The sequence below is a fragment of the Vigna angularis genome, chromosome 9 (assembly GCF_016808095.1).
Source record: "Vigna angularis cultivar LongXiaoDou No.4 chromosome 9, ASM1680809v1, whole genome shotgun sequence".
NCBI classification, from domain to species: Eukaryota; Viridiplantae; Streptophyta; class Magnoliopsida; order Fabales; family Fabaceae; genus Vigna; species Vigna angularis.
The window spans coordinates 18,206,222-18,229,959 of NC_068978.1; the positions used below are offsets into that span (position 1 = coordinate 18,206,222).

Below are 23,738 nucleotides of genomic sequence, written 5' to 3' on the forward strand. Positions count from 1 at the left end.
ATAAAGAAACGTCACATAAATTTAATAAAATTTAATTAAAAAAATAAAATTTATGTATTTCTAAAATTAAAGAATTAAATTAAATCAAAATTTCAAAAGAGAAAATAATTCTAATTTTTATTAAAAGTTGAAACCGAAAACATATTTAATTCTTTAATTTTCTATATTATGCAATTATTTTAAAATCGTTAAGCTTTTACATTATGCTTTTTTATAATACATTATTGATATTAAAAATAGATACTATATATAGAACTAAATAGATAAGACTCCACAGTTACAAGGCTACTAAACTAACATAAAGAAAGTTTCTCCTGGAAAGAAATATAAAGTTACAATGAATTGAATGCTTAACTCAAAACATTATAGTAAAAATCCAAAATAACTAACTCATCCAAAACATTTGATTATAATTAACCCAACAAAATATATATCTTCAAGAAACTTTGGCCATGGACACTGACACATTAGTATACTCCAAAGTCTGAAATTCAATGAGTTGGGAAACTTTCTTTTCAAATCTTTTGAAAATTTCATCCGTGGTATCTTCCCCAAACTCAACTGAAAAAAGAGGTTCAGAAACAGCTCTGATGGACTTGGCTACGAACTCTCCTTTCATTTTGCTATCAAGTATAGAATCATCGACATCCTCGTGAAGATTTGCATCCCAACCTATGCTGAAAGTCCTCAATGTTTGAATGGCAAAGGATCCTTCTTCTTCAATCACTTGTCTAACTTCTTCAGCAGTGGGACCATATACAGGAAGATCAAAGAAGTCTAATTTTTTCTCTTCAAGTAAACCCTACAAATCACAAAGAATAAATAAAGCAACCTTTTTTTCCTATTTCTGGTCTCTAGAGTCTTTCAAATTTCCGGCTTCAGCAATCACAAAAACATCACCACAGGTATTACATCCAATGAAAAACAACAGGTGAAATAAATGATAAAATAATAAAATACGACCTTGCTAAATAACAACACATAAATTGTTATAAAATTTAGCATAAATTCTGGTTTTAAATCACAGTTTTTAAACTGAACACATGTATGTATATTTTGGAACGTAACAATTTCTTTTAATAATTTTTTAATAATAAATTATGTCTCACTATTTTAGTATGTATATTTGAAAATGATCAATATTATAAACTATCGTGGAGACAATTGTAAAAAAATTGTTAAAAAAACATTTTCATTTGCGTAATCATCTATCACACCTCATGGCTTACCTCTTGGACCATGTCATTGAGTACCATTCCAACTACCTCTGCAGGATTACCAATTTTATGGGTTTCATCTCTACCGATGAATGGAAGTACCATAACACCATCTGACTTTACTTCCTCTGAACGTGATTTTAGAAAAAGTTCGAAATTCTTTGCAAATTGGCTAAAGTATGCTTCACGGATGGAAGGAAGGCTTGTACTTGTTATATAAATATTTCCCTTGTTGAGTGGTTCGTCTGTGTTGCTCGAGCTTTTTGGTGCCTGCATGATACCATGGCAAGGTTGAACATAAAAAGTTTAACTTTCGTAAATTCAATTGTATATATAGAATAGAACAGAAGCACATGCAGTTAAAATGAAATGATGTTAATTTCTTAAATATATCATCGAATATAATTGACCTGTGATAGCCAGTGAAGACTGTAAGAAGAATGAAAGAAGTGGATGTAATCATCAGGAAAAAGTCTTCCATAGAAGCTTCCAGGTGTTGCATGAATAAAACATCGTACATGGTTGTCGTTTTTTTCTTCATGTATTCTTTGGAAGAAGTCAGGGATGAACTTGAAGATGCTGTTGAAATCATTTCCAAATAGATCATTCATGTAAATTTGCAATGCGCGTGGCATACCCTGGTTTAAGCTGAAGCTAGCATTATCCACGATGCTTAAAATGTCTGACACAAAAAAGAGTGAATTTGGCCCCGAAGAGCATCCCAAATCTGCTACTTTCCAACATCTTTCGGAACTCAAGTTTGACATAAACCGTTTTACAGTATCTTCAAGTATAGGTTTCACCATGCTTGCCACTTTTCTCTGCATCAAATTTAACTTGGGTTACCTACATATAATATTCAATATATATATATATATATATATATATATATATATATATATATATATATATATATATATATATACACACATATATATATATGTATGTAAGTATATATAAGAAAAGAGATAATACCTGAAGTAAGGAGTTTTTGGTATAGCTGGTTTCTCCTTCACCACCATTCATGTGAAGCACTCTCTCTGTTGCCATCATATAATGAATGGACACTCAACAATACAAACAAACAATTACGGTATGCTATGAGAATTGTCACCGTTTATATAGGGCACTTTATTGTTAGAACGAGGATATGACTGCTTTTTTTCTAAAAAAAGACATGATCATGACTAATATAACTAAAAAAACATGGCAAAAAAAGCCTAACCCATTTATTTTTCATTCAATAATCGGAAGATATTTTTAATTTGATTTAATTATTTATTTAGTTCCTAAATTCAACTTCGTTTCTCTTTTAAAAAATGTCAATTTCGTCTTATTTTGTAAAATTTCACCAATCAAATTTATTTTCCTACATTCACAAAAACAGAGTTTAATATTTTAATGATGTAATAAAGAATTTTGCATTTTATTTTCTATACTACTATGTGCCTATTTCTTTCTCTCTCTTATATGTTCATCTTAACATTAAATATACTTATCTTTTAATAATTTAAATTTATTTGAAAAACTATAAAATTTTCTAAGAAAACACATACATTTTCGAATAGTACTTTATAGCAATAAAAACAGTATAAATAAGTAATAAATGGACTGCATGCGTCCCAAATTATATAAAACTATATAATTTAGTGGTCCACATTTTAATATAATAGAACAGTTAGAAGAAGACTTGTAAATAAAGTCTTAAGGTTACAGTCATCCCAAAATGGTTGTAAATTTAAAACTTTAACACGACAGAGTATTTCAAAATAAGCATAAGCCTATGGATCCTAACTAGGCTAAGCAGCAGTGTCATCTCCCTCTAAGGCCTACTCCAGAGCATCTCATCTACCTCTGCTCACATCCAAATGGATGATCATTGCAACAGAAAACACACACAAACAAAAGACAAACACAAGCAGAAGGGTGAGCTAGATATACAAAAATCATATTATAACAATCACACACAACATGCAAGTCTAATTCATATATACTGGAACACTTAACACAACTTATTACACTTTAAAATTGACTCGTCCGGGCTTAGAATGATTGTCGAGCTATGGTGGGTCATGCACTCGTGGTGGTCTCTACTGCTTTGCAAAGCCATTGCCAATGGGTTTCACCCTACCACACTCACGAGGTTAGTCTGTTATCACTCACCTTGGGCCATACTAGAAGCACCCAAGACTAGGACCTCCAGCTACTACTCACGACATGGTTCAATCCTCTCTACTTGAGAATGATTGACCATTGTAGTTTCAGGATAACCCCCAAGACTGAGCTTCCATGAAAATCATTCTAAAACATGCCAAGGGCACCACCATGTAACCTCCCTTTGAGATCCATGCAATTACGTCCATAACATAGGGCACCACCATGTGACCTCCCTTTGAGATCCATGGAATTACGTCTATCAACCATACTGTCACTTTGAAACTTAACTCAAGATATGAACAACCAAATACCATAATATTATCACATTGAATCCAAACATATAACCTCACTGATCAAACAATATCATAGATACTTTTACATCATTCTAATAATCAAAACATAGTTCAAGGTTATCATAAAACAGGAATAAAAAGAATAAAAACAGATTATGGGCAAGTCACTCAGCGCACCAAGTTTGTGTGCTATGCTAAACTACATTCGCACAGCGCACCAAGTCTGTGCGCTATGCTAAACTGAAAATTATGCTACACATTATCAGACCCTAAACCCTCACATAGCGCCCCAAATTTGCTACTCGAATTAAACTAGCATTTTCCAGGCAATCACTAGTCGCACAGCGCCCAGATTCCCTATGCGAATCACCAAATAGAGAGGAACTCTCTCTAGCCATTCGCACAGTGCACCAACTCATTGTGCGAATGCCCTGACAGAGAGCATCTCGCTAGGGTGACTCGCTGTGCGAAACAATTCGCTCAGCGAGTCTGCATAATCTGCAGAACGCAAATTCTGTAGAATTATGCAACTCACACACTCTTTACCATTTCTAGTCATTTTCCTAAACTTCTAACACCCCTTAATTCGTGTTTTATACTTAATTAAACTTGTCTAATTGATCCTAAACGTTTCTACTACATTTCTAAAGGGATTACTACTCAACTTTTACTCCTCAACATATCAATTTCCACAACTTGAAGATCCCAAACCCAACTCTAACTCTTTGTACCTATTTGGACCACTTTGGTGACTCAAACAAGTCACAATGCACTGGTTAAGTATGCCCCAACAGCCCAAAAATACTCTAGACCTCTAATGCTTAAAATCACTATCACTTCCTCTTAAAATGAATTGAACCCTAACAAAACACCAAGTTTTCTACCTATCCACTGTTACCATAGATCTCTCAGCCCAAACACTTCAACATGATTATTACAGAAACTAGATACATCCAAAACAGTTTACAATCATCACACTCTAGTTTCACAGCCATACATTCCAACACATGCAACTAAATATTCCCCAATCAAAGCACAACGCCAACAGCACAGCAATACAAAAATCAATATACATACACCACATGCAACCCATTAAAAATGTATTATAGCTCCCCTTATCCTAGGGTTTCACAACTAAGCTCACAACTTGAGTTAACAGTGCCTGACTCAGCAAGAACTCAACCAAACCCTACAAACCACCCAATGGGTGATAGAACAGCTCTTTAAAGCTAAGTTTTGACAAGAAATTGAAGGAAAAGGTTTCTAGTTACATGAAATCAGTAGAACAACATGCCCTAGGTTTCAAAACAGAGGAGGAAAAGGGAGAACTACTTACCGGTCCGAATGAAATAAGTAATCGGTTCAAAATAAAGCCCTCTACGCTGTGGACGCTTGGGCACCACCTAAAGAGGCATGCACTGAGTCAGTGAGTGTGGAGGTTAGAGAGAAGGAGGAAAACTTAGAAGACCTTGAGATTTTAAAGAGATAATGGAAGTAGCTAATGAACCAGGTTGTTCAGAAATCCATTTTATACTAAAATAAAAATATGGTTCTATTAGTCTAATACACTAACCCATTCTTTTAAATCCCAAATTTTGGTTTCTTACATATAATTTTTAATGGACTGTTATAGTATTTAATAATTTATGACTTATCTGTTATGTTTTTTTTTTAATTTTTAATAATATATGCATGTATGCGTTATTTTAAATTTTATTGTTATAAATAATTTTATCTCTCTATTTTGTTATTTAAATTTAATAAAAATTGTTAAAAATAAACCTTGTATTAAATTTCGGTTGGCCAATTTTATTTGTTTATATTTTTTTTCTAATTTTATTTTTTAAAAATAAAATAATTATTTTATCAATTGCATTTTTTTAATCATCGTTTATTTAAAGTTTTCAATTAGATATTTTTTTAAATTAAAAAAATTCTTTAATTTAAACATTTTTAATTGAAAAAATATTTATAAAATAAATAACAACTATTTACATTAAAATTATAGAAACTATTTATATTTAATTTGATATTAATAATAATAGTAATTTTATTATATTTAATTATCATAAAAAAAACTTGAACAGTAATAAATGTGTTTTCACAAATAAATAATAACAGAGATTCAAATTTAAAATATCTTAATGTTATATTATTTTAATTAGATATATACTTATAAATCTATGCCTATATATAATATATAAACTGAATTTATTTTATTGTCACTAATTTTTTAATTTTATCTTTTAAGTATATTGTTTTTAAACTAAAATAATTATTTTATCGCTCAAATAATTTTTTTAATTTAACCGTTTTTCAATTATAAAACTACCAAAAAAATAAATAAAAATTACTTATAATAAAATAATAAAAAGTATTTATATTCATAAAAAATATTTTTTAACATCATAAAAAAACACACACGACACGTGTGTTTTTGTATTCACCAGTAACTATAAACAGGATAAGAACGTAATAAACATGTAATATATTAAAAGCAATGGTATAATAAATTTATACATGAGTGTGATGGTTTTAAATTCAATTTAATTTGATTCAATAAATTTTTCTAATCCGTTTAAGTTTTATTTATTCAATTATTAAATAGATTAAGTTCAACAATTTTTATTTTTTATTTATTTTCTTCAAAATTTTGAAAACAATCACGTAAAATTTTGATTGAAAAAGCAAGATTTAATTGTTTACTTAGTTCCTATTTCACTCTAATGTGTCAACTTGGTCCTTTCTTTTAAAAAAGTTTCAATTTCGTCTACACTTGATATAATTTGCATGTATAAATTCTATTAACGTTATTTAAATAGATAAAGTTGACTTATTTTTTAATCTATGTTGTGCATATTTTGTTGTCGTGGCATTGCCTTGAGATATTGATTGTGACGTGTAAGCCAATAAGAAGGTGACGTGGAATTAGGATTTATATTTGGGGAAAAAACTTAATGTTAATAGAATTAGGGATTTCGAGCAAAGAAAAGGAATTTGGACATTTCTTATAAAGATTGATGAGTTCGTGATCAAAGAGAATTCGTGATCTACATTAGGAACATAGAAGAATTGCAATTGGGGTTTCAAAAACAGAAGTGCATTTTGCATTGTTCGTGGGATATTTTGAACAACGAAGTGGGTTCCATTGCAGGCCCAGCTAGCCCAAAGGTCCACCAACATAGTCGATCACCACCACAGCAAACCCTCTTCAACCTCAACCTATCATAACACAACAAAGAACCACCCAAATTCACATAACCAAAAACCCCCAAATTTACCACTACCACCATGCCTTTTTCGTGGCAACACCTGCATGCATCGTGAGCCAAAATCCATAAGTAGAAAAATCCCAATAAAAACAAGAAAGAAGAAGGAAGAAATGGTTCTCCACAAGGTCGAACCAAAACCAAAGAAGAATAGGAGCCTCCTTCGCCACTACTCCTTGCGCCACCAACTTTAAGAGAAGAAATCAGGAACCCAAGAACAAACGTCCCAAAACCCCCAAATTTGAGATAAAAAATGTGAAAACAAGAAGCCCCAAAAACCCCAAATTCGAGATAAAAAACGTGAGAACAAAAAGTCCCAAAAACCTCAATCGAAACCCTCGCCACGAAGTCGTCGAAGAGAGAAACCCTTGTGTTGCGGAGATGTCGCATCGTGGCCACTATGTCGCGAAGAGGTCACACCTGCGCTACCTGAGCATGCCTCCCCTCCTTGCGAAAACAACCAGACAAAAAGGGGGAAACAGAACCCTCCTAGCCACATCGTTCATGCATGGCGAAGAACTTCACACCACAACTTTGTCGTCTTCTTCATGCAACTGAGAATCTTGAGTTCTCCACGGCATGAATCGCTAGTCCAGAGCCTTGCCACCACCAAGCCACGAACACAGAAACCCTTCCCCCTCAATTTGGGTTTTTAGTTAAGAGAAAGAAAATTAACGTTTGAGGATCAAGTTAGGGTTTTTCATATTCGATTTAATGACAAAGGGATTTAGAATTAATCAGAAATTGAATTTTAGAAGTTATTAACAAAAGAAATTCTAACTCTTAATTTATTTCTAATTGTAATTAAAAGAAAAATCCCAACTCTAATCTATTTATAATTATAATTAGGGCATTCACGTATAAGCGCCCTTTGTAACCACACAGTACATTTAAACATCTGTAAACCTTAAAAAATTATTTTTGCCACGATAGCATACTCTTTTGCCGCATCAAAAAACAGTTAACTTTGTTTCTGCAAAATTAATGGAATGGACTTGATTGATGCTGTCGCAACCGGGATCGCGACGAGATGGCGAGCCGAAAAACAAACGGGTTAAGAAAAGATTTTGGAGTCGCCACCATAATTTATTATGGAAAAACTATGGAAAACCAAAAAAATAAGACATGGTCTGCGAAAAGTAGATTTTAGGTTCGGGAATCGGTTACGAGTAAGGAAGGTATTAACACCCTACTACGCCTGCCTAAAAGCAGTACCTTTAATTAAATGTATGAAGTTGACGTGTTTTTGATAAATGTTTAATTTTCCCTTAAAAAAATAAAGAAACTATTAAGAAACAAAAATATTTTTTTTGTTTTATGAACCCGACAAGGATTGACCTTGCTCCTACGTATACCCATTTATGATCGACAATCAAGGATCGCGTAGTTCTTCATGTAGAAAAAGGTTTATGAGTTTGTTTAAAAAAATTATTATAGATTGATTTAGATTTTTGAAAAGCGAACCAAACAAAGATTTGGTTTAACAAGATTGACATCTTTTTGGTTTTAAAGATCTCGTATTTTTTATTATTTAAGAATGGTGGGAAAAAGAAAGAAACGCCACAAGCCGACACATACTTATAAAAAAAATTTATGATTAAAAAAAACCATTATTTATGTGTAGGAAAAATAATACCTTTAGGAAAAAACTTCAGATTACAATAAAAAGTGAAAAAATAATGGTGTAGAGGTAACATACCTTTTTAGCTTTCAATACTCTTCTATTTCTTCTTTGGTGATTGCCGTTGACAGAACCCTTATGGGTGAGAACCTATTTTTCTCAATACTGTCTTTCTCTCTTTTTATTATTTCTGCCTATTTCCCCTTCTCTCTATTCTTTCGTCCCCATTTTTCTATGACAGAGTGCGTATTTATATACACACACTACTTAAATGTGAATTAAATGACAATAAAACAAAATAGGGAAAGAAATGGTCTTGGTTGCCAGAAAACAAATTAAATAATATTCAAAACATTGATTATCAATATTGTCAGAAAATTTGTTCATTTTAAAAAAATCATATTTTCCTCTTTAAAATGCAGCAAATTATATTAATATACTATTTTAATTACTGTTTATAATTATTAGCATAATATTGATTCAAATAATTACCATATTAAACTAACATTTCAAAAATATTGTGTCCGGTATTATAGTTATTATTTTATCCATTTTTACCTACCATTAATATTTATTCTCTTATTCTTTATTTTTAATTATTTACTTACCCGGACGAAATTGACTAGAGACAAAGTAAGTAATTAAATCAAAAAAAAATTATGTAGTTCTAGTAATTAAAAAAGAAATTAAATTGATTATTGCAATAGAAAAGAAAATTTTAAAAAATAATTAAATAACAAAAAAAGTAATTAAGCCACGATTTAAAATTAATTGATTCATGAAAATTACATCATGAATAGAGGTGTCAATTTGATCCATGACCCCGGGGCTAGCTCTAATCCACTCTTGAAAAAGCCCCCTTTTAAGAAGTCTCTCAAATGGGGGCCAAAAAAAAGCCCCAACCCCCAAAGCCCCCTCTCGAGGGGGTTAGGGTCAAGGTTAAGGTGGGTATAGCCCACTAAATTTTTTTTGGAAACTAAACTTCAACATTCTTAATAGTAACTATTAAAAGTACTAAATTTTATATTCATGTAATTGATTTCTTATTTCAAATTATTAAATAAAACTAATTAATTATACTATAATAGAATATTTAATATTCAAAATAACCACTTTTTTAAATAATTAAAAATAATTGCAAACCACACACTTAATTTTATACCACTAAATAGTATTACAAATTTATTTTACTGAAATATTATAAAAATGCTTTATTTTGTTGTCAATTTTAATTAAATTATGTCTTATGTTGCAAACACCAATTATTAGAAAATTATATATAATTAGTAATATCAAAATAACCCCAAAGAGAGATAATAACATATTAATTTGATTTAATATTTGCACTGCTTTTACAGTTCTTAAAAGGAATTACTGTTTTGTTTCCTCGACTTCTAAAATATCACTCAATCTGCTTTTAATTATTTAAAATTAAAATAATTCAAAAATTTATTATCTAAATTTTTTTGATCAAAAATAGTATTAATATTTTATGTGTAAATTAAACTTATGTTTTATTTTGTTTTTTTTCTCTCTGATAATCTTTTCTCAAAATCACCATAAGATATATTATAAAAAGAAAGTTAATTTCTTAACAATTTATAAAAAAATGAAAATTTTAAATAGACCTAAAGTACTAAAGAATGACAAATGTTAGTATTTCAATTCTTTAACTAACACATTAAATAATTTATTTTTAACTTTCAATTAGAACACATAACATAAATGTATGTTTATATTTATGTTTATGACATTTAAAATATAAACATTTTGAGTGAGTAGTACGACGAGATTGAATTCTATGGGCGAATACAACTGCACAAGGTTTCTGAGTTTTTTCTTTTTATTTATTATTTTTGTTATGAACATGATTTGTTGAGTATAAAATGAAAAAGAAAATCATTTATATTTAATTTCTTTTTGGTTTAATAGGTTCGGAGGTCCCTATATTTATGGGTTCGTTTCAATTGGGTCCTCCAATTTTGAAAGTGATCAATTTGGTCCCTAATTTAACAAAATTGAGTCAATAATACCCTTTCCGTTAAATGCAATGGACGTCATTAACTTTTTAAACATGTGGTATGTTGAAGCATCCTTCAAATAAAACTGTGCCACCTGCAAATAAAAGGATGCCTCAACATGCCACATGTTTAAAAAGTTAACGCCGTCCATTATATTTAACGGAAAAGGTATTATTGACTCAATTTTGTTAAATTAGGGACCAAATTGATCACTTTCAAAATTGGAGGACCCAATTGAAACGAACCCACAAATATAAGGACATCCGAACCTATTAAACCTTTCTTTTTCAATAACTTTCTAAGAAAATAAAGAAGCCTATTTTTTTTTTTAAATTAAGAGCTTCAATTAGAGAAAATCTTCTCTTAAATTTCAATTAGGATAATTTTAGATAAAAAGTTAATTTCTTACTTATAACTTAAAAAAAAGTGAAATTAAATATTTAAATTTCAAATTTATAAAATGATCCTTTAATTTTATACTTAGATAATCTAACTCAATAAATATTGTCATTTTGTTTTTGCTTCTTGATTTTAGAACTCTCCTCTTATAAAAATTTCAATTTATTTTCTATAGTAACTATTTTTGTAACAAATTAGGAGTTAATTATATTTTTTCTTGTATTCAAAATGAACATTTTTTCTAAAAAAGAAGGCCCATGGGTTGGCCCTAGCCCACAGGGCTTTTGAAGATATTTTGGCCCCGTGGGCTTTTTCTACGAGAGGCTTTTTGGCTCTGTGAATTTTTTTGACCCTAACTCACATGGGTTAGGGTCAAACCATGTAAGGAGGGCCAAATTGACAGGTCTAATCATGAACGGGAACAGGGAGGAATATGGGCAGTGTATGCTACTTTTAGGCGCAGTGTAGGTGGAGAAGAGGAGAAAGAAAAAATATATTTCTTTATTACATCGCCAAATATTTAATTCTACTAATTTAAGGAGATGCACGTACAATTATACAATGTGAGATGAAATTGACACTTTGTTTTAAATAGGAGACGACTTAAACGTTAATTTAAGGAATAAATAAACAATTATATATATATGTATATATATATTTTGTAAATTTAATTTAATTTGATTCAATAAAGTTTTTTAATCCGTTTAGTTTTTATTTATTCAATTGTTAAATAGATTAAATTCAACAGCTTTTATTTTTTATTTATTTTCTTCAAAATTTCGAAAACAATCACGTAAAAATTTGATTGAAAAAACAAAATTATATACTTCTGATAATTAAAAAATAAATTAAATTAATTATTGCAAATAGAAAGAAAATTTAATAAAATAATTAAATAATAAAACAGTAATTAAGCATTGATTTAAAATTATACAAAGTCACAAACAATTATGGTATGTTATGGGAAGTGTCACCATTTATATAGAGCGCTATATTGTTAGAACGAGTTTTTTTCTAAAAAAAGACATGATCATGACTCAACTAAAAAAACAAAAATGGCAAGGAGTATGGTTGTTAGAAGGAAAAAAAGCCTAACACATTTATTTTTCATTCAAGAAAAATGGCAAGCAGATACACATCTTCTTTCTGCATACCTAAATAAAGAAGAACACATGCATTACATTACACATGGGATTAAAGTGAAATATATCACTATTTTTAAAGAACAATATATAAATGAGAGAAGTAAAAGTAGTTATTAGTTACGAAGGGTTTAAACCAATTTGGAGTGAGATTTCCTATCGCTAAAATAAAATAAGTAGTTATTAGCAAATCTTGTGGACTTTGCTCAATATCTGTGACACCTGTGGAGGGGTGTCATACCCTGTGAACTTTGCTGGAGATGTGTATGAACCTCGTGAATTGGAATCTTTATATATATATATATATATATATATATATATATATATATATATATATATATATATATATATTTTGAGAGGCGCAAGAACCTCAAAAAACTTACTAGAGAGGCTCACGAACCTCATAATACTAGATGGTGAGACGTACGAATCTCGTAAAATTAAATGGAGAGGCGCACGAACCTCGTATAACTTGATGGTGAGGCGCACGAACCTCATATAACTTGATGGAGAGGCGCACGAACCTCGTAAAATTTGATAGAGAGACGCACGAACCTCGTAAAATTAAATGGAGAGGCGCACGAACCTCGTAATACTTGATGGTGAGGCGCACGAACCTTGCATAACTTGATGGGGAGGCGCACGAACCTCGTAAAATTTGATGGTGAGGTGCACGAACCTCGTATAACTTGATGGGGAGGCGCATGAACCTCGTAAAATTAAATGGAGAGGCGCACGAACCTCGTAATACTTGATGGTAAGGTGCACGAACCTGGTAATACTTGATGGTGAGGCGCACAAACCTCGTATAACTTGATGGTGAGACGCACGAACCTCGTATAACTTGATGGTGAGGCGCACGAACCTCGTAAAACTTGATGGTGAGGCGCACGAACCTCGTAAAACTTGATGATGAGGCGCACGAACCTCGTAAAATATGATGGTGAGGCGCACGAACCTCGTATAATTTGATGGGGAGGCGCACGAACCTCGTAAAATTTGATGGTAAGGCGCACGAACGTCGTATAACTAAATGGAGAGGCATACGAACCTCGTAATACTTGATGGTGAGGCGCACGAACCTCGTATAACTTGATGGTGAGGTGCATGAACCTCGTAAAATTTGATGGAGAGGCGCACGAACCTCGTAAAATTAAATGGAGAGGCACACAAACCTCGTAATACTTGATGGTGAGGCGCACGAACCTCGTATAACTTGATGGGGAGGCGCACGAACCTCGTAAAATTTGATGGAGAGGGCACGAACCTCGTAAAATTAAATGGAGAGGCGCACGAACCTCGTATAACTTGATGGTGAGGCGCACAAACCTCTTCAAATTTGATGGAGAGGCGCATGAACCTCGTAATAGTTGATGGTGAGGCGCACGAACCTCGTAATACTTGATGGTGAGGCGCACGAACCTTGATACGACTGTCGCGGTCATACAAATTTGATACAGATAAAGAATGTAGTATAACTAGGAAGTGACTCCTAGGTCGTCTCTCGAGGACCAATTTGGGTTCAGTCTCAGATTTTTTTTTACACGAAGTGGGGGGGGGGGGTTTTGTGGATGTTTTTGACACGGAAAAATAAAATAAATTAAAAACAACTGAATTTAAAAACACTGAAATAAATTTTAACGATGGTAAAAACAAGCGGTAAAAGGTGGTAAAAAAAACGAAACAGTAAATATGCAGAAACGGTAAAATTAAACGATGCAGAAAACAATAAACGGTAAAATAAAAGAGACGGTAAATTTAGAGAATGGTAAAAAAGGAATTTAACTTTTTGAACATAAAGAGAAAACGTAAATCAACATTGCACTGAAAATAAAACTGAGAAGCATCAAGTTTTGTAGATTGGAAACGAAATTTGACAAAATCAAAATGCGGGACTGAAATTCATAGCAGAACTAAAAATGGAAGTAATTGCATCCAAATTCTAAATGTGAAATCGGAATTGTAAACGAAAGTGATTCGCGTATGAAAATAAAGATTTGAACAAACGTAAAACACACTCAAATGGAAACAAATCCAAAACCTCCCCAAAGGGGACGAGGAAAAATGAAAGGCACGTAAATTCTCTCCTACTCCTAAAATCTACTGAGTTTTCTTCAAAAATCTGCCTGCTGCTCTCTTTTATATTGCCAATTCTCTGAACCCGTGAGCCTCTCCCAATCTGTTCAGAATCCTTCCCGTGAGCATTTACACAAATTGCTGAGCAATAGTTTCTTGGCCGTGAGAAAATAGGGTGAGGGCCCCTCAATCTTGTCCTCTTGTACACCATTCCAGAACTGGATTTTGCTCCTCCAAGCTGCTGCCCGAGACTCCACTCCTTCATTTCAGCGTGTTGGCTTCTTCTTCAAACTCCTTGCTGCAAGCTTGCTGGACAGTGAGGGCTGCTTCCTACGTGTTGCTGGTAGCGTGTTCATCCTAGCTTCCAGCCATCACTGTGTACCTCCAAGCATCTTCTTCCACTCAGCTGGACCGTGAAGTGTGTGTATTGTGTGCTGTCATCAACGTGCTTTCTCCTTTCCATCCATCCATAGCTTCTCTTCTTGCTTCCAATGGATGGACACTCTCTTTATGGATGCTTCACCTTCTTCCAGGGCCGTGACACCACTCCAGCTCATTGGATGTTTAGCTGCTGCCCAACCTTGGACGCTTGGTTGTCTTCTCTTCCGTGTGTGAGAAGAACGGAGAAGCTGCTGGACTTGGAGATAGCTGCTGCACTTCTTCCTTCCAGCAGTCTGTGTGTTGGCTTTTTCCAAGCTGCTGGATATGAAATGGGGAGGGCCGTGAGCTTTTAAGTGGAGTGGGAGAGGAAAAGAAATCTGCACATAATAAGCTAAAATGCCGTGAGCTATGGATGTAAGGAGCATGTTCGCCTTGCTTTCTACCATTTCTCCTAACAAAACCGTGAGCTCCATTAAGTGGTGGCCCCTTCTTTGATTCCAACTAAGGCTTTTCATACAATTCTCTTGTCATGAAATAGATTGCTATTTCCAAAACATGGTGGTCCCTTCTCTATGCCAAATGCTAAGCAATTTAAAAAGCAAGAAAGAGATTCCTTGGCTAGCTAAAAATCTGACGAGAGTTTTATTTCCCTGTGCTTGTTAATTGTTGGATGTGCAAGGTGTAAAAGCAAGTGGTCCCTTTCATCATTTCACTTTAAGTCTTTAGTGTTTTGCCAACGTGAATTCACCAAGCTATTCTTCCAAAACATTTGATAAAACCGTGGGAATAAGTGGTGGCCCCAATTGGTCATTTTGTTTTGTTCCAATTCCAAAATGAGTGAATAGAACCGTAAGCACTTGCAAAGTGGTCTTTGTTGATTTTGTTTTTAGGAAAGCAAAGAGTTGTTCCAGCCGAAAATCTTTCATCTAACAAGTTTTTGTGCAAAAGTGTGGGGACCGTGTGCTATTTACACTTCAACAAATTCAACACTTGTACTTGGAAGTTGGACGTGATATGTTTCAAAGGCATCAATTAAATGCCAAAATAAAACCTTGAATGGGAGAATAAAACCGTGGGATCCCAGTAGAAAAATTAAGTCCTTCATCCAAAACGGATCAGCACATCTTTTTCTGAATGAATAAAGTTTGATTTCATCCAAGTAAATAACACAGTGATCAAATAAATTTCCTTCCAAATGTCCTAGAATATTTACAGAATTTTCCCTGCACTCAATAATGTAAATAATTAGTCTCAAATAATTCAAATTAATTAAAATAAGAATTTCTGATCGGATTAAGCTCAATTCAGTAAAATGGGAAAATACTGGACATTTAAGCACAATTCCCTGATTAATTTTAGTACAATAAACTAAGTGAAGTGAAGAAAATAATGATTCATCAAAATAGACCACACTTAGTCTTTTGCACTCCTGGGCAAAAATCAAGACGCAAATCAGGGTATGGTTCGAAGGACTTTTAGGGAGGTGACACAACTCAGCAGATAGAAAAATAAAACTCACAAGAAAAATAAAAAGAATTTACAGAGTTCTCAAGAATTATGGACAGATGAAAGAAGTAGAAATTTTGCAACACAAAATCAATAAAAGCACATACTTATAGAAATCATCCAAGCAATTCACAGTATGGCAAAATAATTAATCAGCTCAAGAGGTGATTTAAAAATAACATAACCTCACAGATGCACTAATAGTGTTTCTCTCAAGTGTTTAAGGTAAATAATTTCAACTCCATGTACTCAAGAAAACAAACACAAGTAGACTTGGCAAGCTTCTAATATCAACACTTAAAACTATGCATGTTCAGATCTAAAGGTCTCTCAGGGTTGTAATGGGGCCAAGGACAGGGGAGGATAAATATGGATAAGTAGCTAGATCTCAGAAGAAATAGAGGAGCACTAGGGAAAAAGTGTAAACGCAGTGAAATCTCACCCAAACCTCTAATTCAATCCTCTTCTCGACTCCATTATTCACAGGATTATTTTTCAATTTCGTTTTTTTTTTTGCACTCAATTGTAAGAGACAAAATACACAACATATTTACAAAAATGAAACACGAAGAGGAACCCACTCGCCAATTCACTAGAATCCCCAGGAAGACCACATTTGTTCCCAAAACACTTCTAAAGCTCCAAAATTTCCTAAGGTTTAGATAATCATGGTTTTTCACTTAGGATTATAGTATGAGCTTAAAAACAAAGAAATTGGGACAACATAGGCTCAAAAGGGGTCATCAATGGATAATAACAAGGTAGGCTTATTTGGCTAGAGAGGTTCAAGAACAAAAATGCCTTTATCACGTCTGAACATGCATATTAATCAAGTATATAAAAAAGAATCAAGCCAAGGCATATGTGCAAGCATTCAAGATACATATCACACAAGAAAGAAAATAAAGTGGCTCAAATCTCACACAGGGTGTTCGTCATAATCAAATCAATCTCTCAAACACATAATCATCTTTCCAGGCAGAGAAAAGCAAGGATTACAAACTATAAGTATTAAGTAAGTGAAGCAAAAATCTACAACTTAGACATCATCCAGAAATTAAGAGAAAAATGTAAAATTTATTGCACTCAAGACACACTAAAACAACTTAAAACAGAAAAAATTTCACACACAAAATACATACTAATAGAAACTAACAGAAAAATCAGAATTTCTCCCCAGTAGACCACACTTAAATAACACAATGTCCTCAGTGTGTTACAATCATCAGATTATCAATTTCAGAGCAGTCAAATAATATAGACAAGTGCAATAAAAAGTTTGGAAATGGGAAGAAATTTTAAGTAACATCCATCAGTAGATGTTATAAGTGACATCCATCAGCAGATGTCGAAATCACCTAGCACCCATCAGTAGATGCTAATTAATTTTTTTTTTTTTGAAATACTTTTTTTTTTTTTGAGAAAGGAGAAACCGGTACTGTGACAACAGTTTCGATAGCTCGACCGAAACTGTTGCTACAGTGACAAAATTTTTGGCTATAAAAGGGTACCTCCTCAGCGTCGAGCAACATTTCTGACTTCCCTGCTCTCTCTCTCTACTCCTCTCTTCTCTCTACTCCTCTCTCCTCCTCTCTCTTCTGAGCATCTGGAGTCTGCGCGGAGCCTCTGCCACCGTGCCTTCTGAAGAGTCCGAGATCGCCGAGGAGCTTCTCTGCCAGCCTACTTCTCCAAGTAAGTCTTTCTTCACTAAGGATCTCCTTTTCTCTCTGCTTGCTTGCTCTGCTTCTCTTTAAGCTTTCAGATCTTTCATTTCCATTTTTTCATTTCCTGCTTTCTTTTCATGCTTTCATTTCTCTTCTTTTCCATTGTTATTTTCTTGCGCTTTCTCAGCTTTCCTCTTGCCTGCTCTCCCTTTCTTTTCTTTTTTTTTGCCTTATTTTTTTTAAAGAAAAACACATAAAACACAACTGTCAAAAAAAACTTAAGGGGTATATCGGCTGGAAACCAGACGTTAATCTCCCTTCGATTGAAGGTATGACAGAGACAATCGGGTAGAACAACGCCACGTACCCCACTTAAAAATAAAACACAGAAACTTAATAACATGAATGACATGGACAAGGACAACTGGACATAGATCCGTTTAGGACCCCTTTGCAAGGACCGTGAAACAGATCAAAGACCAGACACTGAAACATCAAATACAAACTGGACAAAATAAATCTAAAAGGAAACAAGAACAAATAAAGAAAACACAGAACTAATCTAATTATATTTTTAAGCTCTTTTCTTTTTCTTTTTTTTTTTCTGTTTTGTTCTTCTGTTTTTGTTCTTTTTTTATTTATTTATTTTATTTATTTATTTATTTTTATGTTTAAGAATATTAGAGAGGAATGATGAGTGAGATGGAAATCGAGAGATACACGAGTCAGCGGTGGCGTCCAACAGATCATCAGGTCAAGATGATGACCAACATCTTCAACTATGGGGTCACTCATCCAAGCCGAGCGCAAGTCGTCGAGATCACGTCTCGACTAAGGACCTTCGGAGATGCCAGCGAATACAACGTGCACTGCTGGTTCAACAACCACGGCAATCGGGTCAGGCGTTGGCAAGCGGAGATAGACCCCACTGGCACTCAGTTTTCACAACTGCCGCTATATATGTACGGTAAGACCTCTGATCAAATCTCACTTTTATTGAATATTTTTTTTCTCTATTTTTATTAACAAGATTTTTTTGTTTGTTGAAAGAATATGGCTGGGTGGTAATGAGGGCACCAAGGCTGCTGGATCTGTTCCCCGTTCCAATCATCATTGATGACGACAGAGACGAACGACAAATCCCGCCACCTATGCTCCCTGCATTCCGTACCAGAGCTCCCTCGACGGAGCTTACGCTAAGATCGCCACCCAGCAACAACTTTCAACTTTAATTTTTTATGTTTTTTTTATGTTTTTGTTGGCCGAGTGTGGCCAGAATATTAATGAGGACTGTAATATGAACAATTTTTTTTTTTATGTTTTTTTTTATGTTGTTTTTTTTTTATTTGGTTTGTAATATTAACGATCATTAAAGATTGAACCCCGAACAGCTTTATTTTCATATATATCAACTGCAATTTCATTTTCAGATCTGTTAAATCCCTTTTCTCCATTACCGTAACTTTTGTTATTATGAATGAAATCTTTTCTTAGTCTAAACAAAATTTTCAATCAATTAACCGTATAAAAACAACTAAGAAATTATATTTACAGTGAAGGAAAATAAGGAAAAAAATGAGATCTGAAGTGAAAATTTTTATAATAAGAAACTGAGGGCCGAAAAAATCATGGACTACGCAAAACAATTTTTTGAATTTTTGATTTTTTTGATTTTTTTTTTTTAGGGATAACAATTTGAAAGCTAAAAAAAAAATAAATATACATATCCAAATACAGATTTGGCACGCTTTAAACAAAAAATTTTATCACAAAGAATAATTTTTTTAATTTTTTTTTTTTAAAGATAACAATTCGAAAACTAAGAAAAAAAAGGGAAAAACAAACTTAAAAGAAAAACAAAATGCAGAATCTTCCCGAGACCACACTTAAACTACACTGTCCTAAATGTTTTCTAAGCATAAGATCATCAATTAAAACACTAAACAGATAAAGGACAAATGCAATAAAAGTATGAAAACGGGGAAGAAAGAAAAAGAAAACTCCCCTGGTTATGGTGGCAGTTGCCAATTTTGGATTATCAGGGAGATTTTCTTCACCTCAGGATCCAGCATGAAATTGTTGAGGACGAACTGCTTCATCCTCCAGATTTGATCAAGCAGTGAAATGTCCTCCACCGCCGGATCTAAACAACAATTGTTGTTTCTGAGCGGATTCAGTAGGTGCCTTTTGATCTTCGAACTGCTGTATGTACTGGCACCTTTGTCTTCCAGCGTGGGTGCATGCTGATCAAATTTATATGTACCTCCTGCAATATGGTTAGTGCAAAATGGCACTACAGAAATTTCATGCAGGGGTATAACACCCAAATCCAGTGTAACATGCTGAACCTCAGATACATCCTCAGAACATGAATCAATTTCAAAATTACATGCATTATCAACCACAGATTCAGGTTCATGTTCAGTGCATGGAGATGAAACATTCAAATGTGATAGTAAAAAGTGGTTTTCATCATGCACAGAGGAAAAATTAAAATCAGATTCAGCAACAATATAGTCATCAACATACCCCTCAACAGTATAATCATCAATATAATCAAATGGAGGTATGCTTACCTCCTCTTCCTTGAAGATTGGTAGAGTGGTGGAAGATGAAGGTGGTCTACCTGGGTTATAATTATTGCTCATATCTGCCTGGTTCTCAAAATCTTCAGCATTCTCCTCAAGTGCAAGAGTGGTCATCTGCCCGATCTGATCACTCAGATTCTGCATGACAGCTTGAGTTTCCTGCTGGATCTTCATGCTCTCTTGCTTGAACTTGAGATTCTGCATGGTCATCTGCTCCAATAACTCCTTCAATGTATGTTCAGAAGTTGAAGGCTGAGGAGTTGTTTGGGCAGAAGCATTATACTGCTGACTATGATATTGCTGGACTGGTGGAGGCATGAAAGTACTCTGGAATAGTGGTTGTTGGTATTGATGCTGTGGAGCATTGTACCATCCCAAGGTAGGGTCATTCCATCCAGGACCATTGTTGTATCCATCTTGCACAGGGGAAAATTTGCTCAGAAATTTTTCCTCAAGATCTTCCCATCTGGTAATGAGCACTGGAGGAAGAGAGTCTTTCCAATCCTTTGCTGCTCCTTCTAATGAGTGCGGGAATGCCCTTAAGAAAACTAGATTATCTGGAACATTTGGAAGTTTCATTAAAGAGCAAATTCGATAAAACCTATCCAAATGTTCATATGGGCATTCATCCGAGAGTCCATGAAAATGGGGCAGCAAATTTATCAATCCAGTGGTGAGCACTAAATGATCACCATCCTCATTAGGTGAAACCGGCTCCCAAAGGGAGCTCTCAGAAGTTTGAGGATGAGACATAATGTTCTCATCATAAAAATCAGCATAATTACAATTAGAATACCAAGCAGAAGGAGAATCATAATTGGAGACATTTGCAGAATAAGCATTATTTTCATAATCAAAATAGGTAGACATTGAAAAATAAAAATAAAAATAAAATACTACAAATTACTAGACAAACAAAACACAACACATTTATACATGCTACAGGAACACACAAAACAAAAGACAGAACATAATAAATTTTTTTTTAAAATTTTTTTTATTTAACAGATAAAGCACATGCAACACACATACAGAACATCACATCACAACACAAAATAAAACACAACACAATTAAACATGCTTCAGACACAAACAAGACAGAACAAAATTAAAAACTTTTTTTTAAAATTTTTTTTTTTTTATTAAATAATTTTTTAATTAACAGATATAATACAAAACACAACACAATAAAAATATAAAAGACAAAACATATATTACAACCACGTAATAAAACAAAAACAGTAAAAATCTAAAACAAGAACCTGGACTGAAGTGACAACGCCGCCAAAATTTGCTGAAGGTGTCATTGTCGCCTACAAAAATATACAAGACAAAACACACAAAACAAACATATTAACAGAACAAAACTTTATACAACAAAAATCTAAAACCAAACCTTCATTGGTCCCCGGCAACGGCGCCAAAATTTGATACGACTGTCGCGGTCATACAAATTTGATACAGATAAAGAATGTAGTATAACTAGGAAGTGACTCCTAGGTCGTCTCTCGAGGACCAATTTGGGTTCAGTCTCAGATTTTTTTTTTACACGAAGTGGGGGGGGTTTTGTGGATGTTTTTGACACGGAAAAATAAAATAAATTAAAAACAACTGAATTTAAAAACACTGAAATAAATTTTAACGATGGTAAAAACAAGCGGTAAAAGGTGGTAAAAAAAACGGAACAGTAAATATGCAGAAACGGTAAAATTAAACGATGCAGAAAACAATAAACGGTAAAATAAAAGAGACGGTAAATTTAGAGAATGGTAAAAAAGGAATTTAACTTTTTGAACATAAAGAGAAAACGTAAATCAACATTGCACTGAAAATAAAACTGAGAAGCATCAAGTTTTGTAGATTGGAAACGAAATTTGACAAAATCAAAATGCGGGACTGAAATTCATAGCAGAACTAAAAATGGAAGTAATTGCATCCAAATTCTAAATGTGAAATCGGAATTGTAAACTAAAGTGATTCGCATATGAAAATAAAGATTTGAACAAACGTAAAACACACTCAAATGGAAACAAATCCAAAACCTCCCCAAAGGGGAGGAGGAAAAATGAAAGGCACGTAAATTCTCTCCTACTCCTAAAATCTACTGAGTTTTCTTCAAAAATCTGCCTACTGCTCTCTTTTATATTGCCAATTCTCTGAACCCGTGAGCCTCTCCCAATCTGTTCAGAATCCTTCCCGTGAGCATTTACACAAATTGCTGAGCAATAGTTTCTTGGCCGTGAGAAAATAGGGTGAGGGCCCCTCAATCTTGTCCTCTTGTACACCATTCCAGAACTGGATTTTGCTCCTCCAAGCTGCTGCCCGAGACTCCACTCCTTCATTTCAGCGTGTTGGCTTCTTCTTCCAACTCCTTGCTGCAAGCTTGCTGGACAGTGAGGGCTGCTTCCTACGTGTTGCTGGTAGCGTGTTCATCCTAGCTTCCAGCCATCACTGTGTACCTCCAAGCATCTTCTTCCACTCAGCTGGACCGTGAAGTGTGTGTATTGTGTGCTGTCATCAACGTGCTTTCTCCTTTCCATCCATCCATAGCTTCTCTTCTTTCTTCCAATGGATGGACACTCTCTTTATGGATGCTTCACCTTCTTCCAGGGCCGTGACACCACTCCAGCTCATTGGATGTTTAGCTGCTGCCCAACCTTGGACGCTTGGTTGTCTTCTCTTCCGTGTGTGAGAAGAACGGAGAAGCTGCTGGACTTGGAGATAGCTGCTGCACTTCTTCCTTCCAGCAGTCTGTGTGTTGGCTTTTTCCAAGCTGCTGGATATGAAATGGGGAGGGCCGTGAGCTTTTAAGTGGAGTGAGAGAGGAAAAGAAATCTGCACATAATAAGCTAAAATGCCGTGAGCTATGGATGTAAGGAGCATGTTCGCCTTGCTTTCTACCATTTCTCCTAACAAAACCGTGAGCTCCATTAAGTGGTGGCCCCTTCTTTGATTCCAACTAAGGCTTTTCATACAATTCTCTTGTCATGAAATAGATTGCTATTTCCAAAACATGGTGGTCCCTTCTCTATGCCAAATGCTAAGCAATTTAAAAAGCAAGAAAGAGATTCCTTGGCTAGCTAAAAATCTGACGAGAGTTTTATTTCCCTGTGCTTGTTAATTGTTGGATGTGCAAGGTGTAAAAGCAAGTGGTCCCTTTCATCATTTCACTTTAAGTCTTTAGTGTTTTGCCAACGTGAATTCACCAAGCTATTCTTCCAAAACATTTGATAAAATCGTGGGAATAAGTGGTGGCCCCAATTGGTCATTTTGTTTTGTTCCAATTCCAAAATGAGTGAATAGAACCGTAAGCACTTGCAAAGTGGTCTTTGTTGATTTTGTGTTTAGGAAAGCAAAGAGTTGTTCCAGCCGAAAATCTTTCATCTAACAAGTTTTTGTGCAAA

The 23,738-nt window shown here is 33.9% G+C and overlaps 1 protein-coding gene across 2 annotated transcripts; it reads right to left on the bottom strand.

The window, feature by feature from the left end:
* Positions 1-356: 356 nt before the first annotated feature.
* Positions 357-5,130, bottom strand: LOC128194082 (7-methylxanthosine synthase 1-like). 2 transcript variants are annotated; one of them, XM_052868764.1, is made up of 5 exons: positions 5,004-5,130; positions 2,193-2,257; positions 1,628-2,038; positions 1,230-1,487; positions 357-802 (listed from the first exon to the last, which is right to left on the bottom strand). In XM_052868764.1, exons 2-5 carry the CDS (start codon positions 2,241-2,243, stop codon positions 437-439), a joined length of 1,086 nt encoding a protein of 361 aa, XP_052724724.1. In that variant the 5' UTR covers positions 2,244-2,257; positions 5,004-5,130; the 3' UTR covers positions 357-436. The 2 variants fall into 2 exon arrangements, with proteins under 2 accessions (XP_052724724.1, XP_052724723.1); XM_052868763.1 differs by lacking the exon at positions 5,004-5,130 and having other exon boundaries at positions 2,193-2,267.
* Positions 5,131-23,738: the final 18,608 nt, after the last annotated feature.